The 5962-nt window shown below is 36.5% G+C and overlaps 1 protein-coding gene and 1 non-coding gene across 2 annotated transcripts; both read right to left on the bottom strand.

Annotated features, from left to right (window-relative positions):
• Positions 1-2896: 2896 nt before the first annotated feature.
• TRNAK-CUU lies at positions 2897-2969 on the bottom strand. Its single transcript has one exon. It is a non-coding gene; the product is annotated as a tRNA-Lys (tRNA).
• Positions 2970-3138: 169 nt separating this feature from the next.
• LOC119301339 (protein SAWADEE HOMEODOMAIN HOMOLOG 2-like) lies at positions 3139-5683 on the bottom strand. Its single transcript, XM_037578295.1, has 8 exons — positions 5590-5683; positions 5362-5407; positions 5091-5295; positions 4935-5004; positions 4291-4342; positions 3980-4123; positions 3723-3842; positions 3139-3539 (listed from the first exon to the last, which is right to left on the bottom strand). The coding sequence occupies exons 1-8, from the start codon at positions 5667-5669 to the stop codon at positions 3492-3494; spliced, it is 765 nt and encodes a 254-aa protein (XP_037434192.1). The 5' UTR covers positions 5670-5683; the 3' UTR covers positions 3139-3491.
• Between the last annotated feature and the right edge of the window lie 279 nt (positions 5684-5962).

Below are 5962 nucleotides of genomic sequence, written 5' to 3' on the forward strand. Positions count from 1 at the left end.
AGCTTTGTTACTGTCTATATTCACAATATTCAGATCGCAAATCATATTTCTTGCTTGTTCTTCGATTACTCATAGAAACTAGACCTTCATGAACTGGTTGATCGTGCTTCGGTGTGGTCAATAATAACTATAAAGTTTGTTTAGCGGTTGCACAAGGTGACATCATCACACACTATAGTTAGATAGTTAAAGTTGACTCCAACCAAATCGACGCGTGTTTCTCATCAAAAGATCATGACACCCTTGTGCCTCTCAATGTGTATTTACCATGTCACAAAAATTGAAACCCGAATTCCACACATAGGTTGTGTAGTTTTGGACCTCCATTCGATCTTCAAAAGTCCCTTTTAATCACTAATTCAGATTAGAACGCCATTATAAATATAGAAAAGTTAAGTATGGTGAAAGTCTCTTCATGAAAAAATTAGGAATACAATATCCACAAAGAAATTATCTTAAAAAAAGGACACACCTAAACCTGATAGAAGTACATATTATGGTGTAAGGGGTCTGCATGACAAATTTAGGAATACGATTTGCATGAAGAAATTATCTAATGTAAATATTTTTGATGATTTAGTTTTTCTTTCAAAAAAAGAAATGACACACCTAAACCAGATAGTGATACATATTATGGTGAAAGCAGTTCGCATGACAAGTTTTGAAATGTGATCTCCATGAAGAAATTATCTAATGTAAATACTTTTGATGATTTAGTTTTTTTCAAAAAGAAATAACATGCCTAAATCAGTTGTACTCTACATATCATGGTGAAAGCAGTTTGCAAAAAAATATCACCCAAATAAGATAGCTGTACGCTCTACTATCCTGATAGAAGTACATATTATGGTGTAAGGGGTCTGCATGACAAATTTAGGAATACGATTTGCATGAAGAAATTATCTAATGTAAATATTTTTGATGATTTAGTTTTTCTTTCAAAAAGAAATGACACACCTAAACCAAATAGTAGTACATATTATGGTGAAAGCAGTTCACATGTCTAGTTTTGAAATGTGATTTCCATGAAGGAATTATGTAATGTAAATACTTCCGATGATTTAGTTTTTTTTTCAAAAAGAAATAACATGCCTAAATCAGTTGTACTCTACATATCATGGTGAAAGCAATTTGCAAAAAAATATCACCCAAATAAGATAACTGTATGCTCTACTATCCTGATAGAAGTACATATTATGGTGTAAGGGGTCTGCATGACGAATTTAGGAATACGATTTGCATGAAGAAATTATCTAATGTAAATATTTTTGATGATTTAGTTTTTCTTTCAAAAAGAAATGACACACCTAAACCAGATAGTAGTACATATTATGGTGAAAGCAGTTCACATGTCAAGTTTTGAAATGTGATTTCCATGAAGAAATTATGTAATGTAAATACTTCCGATGATTTAGTTTTTTTTCAAAAAGAAATAACATGCCTAAATCAGTTGTACTCTACATATCATGGTGAAAGCAGTTTGCAAAAAAATATCACCCAAATAAGATAACTGTACGCTTAACTACCCTCTATCTGGAGAGAGTGAAACCCGAATTCCACACATAGGTTGTGTAGTTTTGGACCTCCATTCGATCTTCAAAAGTCCCTTTTAATCACTAATTCAGATTAGAACGCCATTATAAATATAGAAAAGTTAAGTATGGTGAAAGTCTCTTCATGAAAAAATTAGGAATACAATATCCACAAAGAAATTATCTTTAAAAAAAGGACACACCTAAACCTGATAGAAGTACATATTATGGTGTAAGGGGTCTGCATGACAAATTTAGGAATACGATTTGCATGAAGAAATTATCTAATGTAAATATTTTTGATGATTTAGTTTTTCTTTCAAAAAAAGAAATGACACACCTAAACCAGATAGTGATACATATTATGGTGAAAGCAGTTCGCATGACAAGTTTTGAAATGTGATCTCCATGAAGAAATTATCTAATGTAAATACTTTTGATGATTTAGTTTTTTTCAAAAAGAAATAACATGCCTAAATCAGTTGTACTCTACATATCATGGTGAAAGCAGTTTGCAAAAAAAAATCACCCAAATAAGATAGCTGTACGCTCTACTATCCTGATAGAAGTACATATTATGGTGTAAGGAGTCTGCATGACAAATTTAGGAATACGATTTGCATGAAGAAATTATCTAATGTAAATATTTTTGATGATTTAGTTTTTCTTTCAAAAAGAAATGACACACCTAAACCAGATAGTAGTACATATTATGGTGAAAGCAGTTCACATGTCTAGTTTTGAAATGTGATTTCCATGAAGAAATTATGTAATGTAAATACTTCCGATGATTTAGTTTTTTTTCAAAAAGAAATAACATGCCTAAATCAGTTGTACTCTACATATCATGGTGAAAGCAGTTTGCAAAAAAATATCACCCAAATAAGATAACTGTACGCTCTACTATCCTGATAGAAGTACATATTATGGTGTAAGGGGTCTGCATGACGAATTTAGGAATACGATTTGCATGAAGAAATTATCTAATGTAAATATTTTTGATGATTTAGTTTTTCTTTCAAAAAGAAATGACACACCTAAACCAGATAGTAGTACATATTATGGTGAAAGCAGTTCACATGTCAAGTTTTGAAATGTGATTTCCATGAAGAAATTATGTAATGTAAATACTTCCGATGATTTAGTTTTTTTTTCAAAAAGAAATAACATGCCTAAATCAGTTGTACTCTACTCCCTCCGTTCCAAAATAGATGACTCAACTTTGTACTAACTTTAGTACAAAGTTGGGTCATCTATTTTGGAACGGAGGGAGTACATATCATGGTGAAAGCAGTTTGCAAAAAAATATCACCCAAATAAGATAATTGTACGCTTAACTACCCTCTATCTCGAGAGAGTGACAACGCCCACCGTGGGGCTCGAACCCACGACCACAAGGTTAAGAGCCTTGCGCTCTACCAACTGAGCTAGACGGGCTGGTGGACTGCTACCATATCTAGGCATTTATATTCAGAGAGAAATGTAGCATTTCACGGACTGCTCTTCTACCTCAAAGAGCAGAGCAGGAGACCAAATCAGCGGCTATAATCACCAAACTAGATACTGTATGTCTGTATCGAGACTGAACGCTTAAAACCAGGTGTGCAGAAGCAGAAGCAAATCGCCCCAAGAGGTTCAGAACGGCAAACACTGACATAATGACATGGTAATCTGCTCCCAACACATCAGTTAAAATCCGGCTCTCCACCCCGCTTTGGCACCAACTTTCTCGTGTGTGTGCAAAAATTGGCTATCACGGAGCCTACTCATAGCCGTTACAGCAGCTATGTGCCAAAGAGGGGGCTTAACTACTCTCCCGGGTGTTTTACTACTAGACACAGTACATCAATAAAAACAAACAATCAGAGTGCGGCAGTCTCAACTAAGATTCGAGGGCTCCCGTTAGTATGACACAAGCTCGGATAGCAGCAGGAAGCAGATCCATGGTAGCGGAAGCCATCAAAGGTATCTTGGCCGCCTGGAGATTCTCTTGAGGTTCACCATCTCCTGGAAAAGAAAATCGGGAACTGTCTGAAGATCTGGCGAGATTAAGTCTATAGTGCGAGCATTGAAATTCATGGCTCAAAGAAAAGAGCAGTATAAACACCAAGTATGACAAAACAATTGAAGATTTCATGGCTTGGTACGAGATATTCCGAAAGAAACAATGACCGCGCTAGTTGAACATACCTGGCTTTGATCATGATCATATTCAACATGGAAGAGGCATCTGCATCCCCTTATATCATGCTGTTTCCGCTGGACATCCACAACATGTGCATCGAAATGCAGTGCTTCATCATTACTCTCCTGATGTAAAAATTGCGACAAGAACATAAATAACTCGAGAGCTCTACTTAACAGTAAGAAGCCGCGGCAGGATAGAACAAAACACAATGTTCTCAGTTCATACGAAATGCTTCTCGAGGTTAATCATTAGCCACTACCTTGAAACACAGGACAAGATCTCCTTTGACAATGCTTCGGCATTCGGACGACTCCAGCGGAATGGATTGCTGGCGGACAGCCTTCCTGACATTCACCCACTCATCTTCTTCAGCCCCATATCCGATAAACCTCACCCGGACTTCCTAGAACAGCAATGCAGAGAAGATATAACTCTGGAACGAAATTACAAATTGAAATAAAAGAGGATTCCCTACTCAGCTGTCAAACAAATCATGGAAATAACATATAAAAATGCTCTTATATACAACATCAGTTATTTAGCTAAAAAAACATCAGTTATTCTCCTTACAACTTCTCCCAAACTTGTCTTCCTGTGTGCCAAGAAAAGGGCGACGTCATACCTGCATGTCACAATTGAATATGAAAAATTTAGTGTCGCTGCCAAATTTAAGGGGAAAAAAAAGGAAGATGAAAACTTGTAGATAGACATACCCAACCAAAGCATGCTAGCACATTTTTTCTGGCTACATGCACAACGATTAAGATTTCTGCTCCATGGTATAACACTAACAAACATTACACAGAAGTGCAAGCTATCCTAATCAGACAGCTAGAAGAAAGGTATAACATCCAGGTTTACAATTGACAATGGTCACTACATTATTATTAGCATTATTAGGAGAGGTGGAAATAAACTGTTATGGTCAAAGCCTCTCGTGCTCATTAGCTAGAAATTAATTAAAACAAGTAGATATTATGCGGAGTTGATCAATATAATTCACCACTATAGTCATGCTCAATGGCACTCCTAATAAAAGAAACCGAGGTACAACAGGAATTAAGTGCCTTGCTTTCATCTTATGGTCACTTGATTACTCAGAAGACAATAGAATGGGGCAAAGGAAACAAGAATGGAATTGTTGCAAACAAAAGGGAGAAAGGGGAAACGGAAAGAGGAGAGAAAATAGCTCTTGCAAGTAAAAGGATCCTCACCATGCAGAATCCTTTGATGACTTGGCCTCAAACTGCAAGTCTTCAAATTCAGGAACCTTATCTGTAGTCTCTGAAAACAAGCCAGCACATAAGAAATTTAGTAAATGGTTTCAAGCACCAAGCATAAAGTTTCAACGGACAAGTACTCGCGACTACCTTTGGGTAAATCTGGAGAAAGTGCATCCTCATTGTTTGAAATACTTGTATCAAGAGCTAAAGCTTTTTCTTCAGAAGCTGAAGTCTTTATCTCAGAAACTAACGCATCTGGTTCTGAGGCTAAAGGCTTTTCTTCAGAAGTAGTAGGCAAGGAAGCAGGTTTAGGAGTTGATGCAGGGAGCTTATCAAGGAACCATCCTCGAACCTGTTGAAAGAGATGTCATGCAAACACACTCGGTGAAACATGGACAATGTAAAAAGGCATCATCACCTGTGTAGCCTGTAGAGCTCTGCTTCCGACTCGAGCTGGAGAACGACTACACAGAGGAGCAGAAAATGAGACCAAATATCAGAAGTGTCACTTACACTATCATAAATACAGTCAAGCAACAACATGACACGTATGCTTAAAAGGTAACATAATATAACTTCGGTCCTCCAAAAAAGTTCTCTTAGGAATTGCGATTGAAGTATATGTTCCGTATGTTAAGGCACTCACTTAAATTCTTCTACAAGCTTCTGGCAGAAACTATCAACCAAGACTTGCTCTTTTCTGTCTGATGAAACCAACTTCTCCATCCTCGCAATCTGTACCAAGAAATACTTCTAGTTAGCACTAGTTAGCATGGCCAAAACAAGTAGACATAGGTATGAGGCATGACATGGTAAGCAAAAGGCAATTCACCAATTCCCAAAATACAGACACACTAATTGCACTATATCTGTTTGCACATCAAGTCATCAAAACTAGGCCCGAAAACATAAAATAGACATCCAGGTAGTAGCGTTAAGTTACACAACAAACTAAATAATACAATAATGCTCGGACATGTATAAAAGCCATGCCAACTCTCAAAAATAGTATTCAGCAT

The sequence above is a fragment of the Triticum dicoccoides genome, chromosome 5A (assembly GCF_002162155.2).
Source record: "Triticum dicoccoides isolate Atlit2015 ecotype Zavitan chromosome 5A, WEW_v2.0, whole genome shotgun sequence".
NCBI lineage: Eukaryota > Viridiplantae > Streptophyta > Magnoliopsida > Poales > Poaceae > Triticum > Triticum dicoccoides.

Coding starts and splice junctions, on each gene's coding strand:
- LOC119301339 (XM_037578295.1), bottom strand. CDS start 5,669: ATGGAGAAGTTGGTTTCATCAGACAGAAAAGAGCAAGTCTTGGTTGAT. Junction 3,843..3,979: donor ATCTTGTCCTGTGTTTCAAG/GTAGTGGCTAAT, acceptor TTTTTACATCAG/GAGAGTAATGATGAAGCACT. Junction 3,540..3,722: donor ATGATCATGATCAAAGCCAG/GTATGTTCAACT, acceptor TTTCTTTTCCAG/GAGATGGTGAACCTCAAGAG.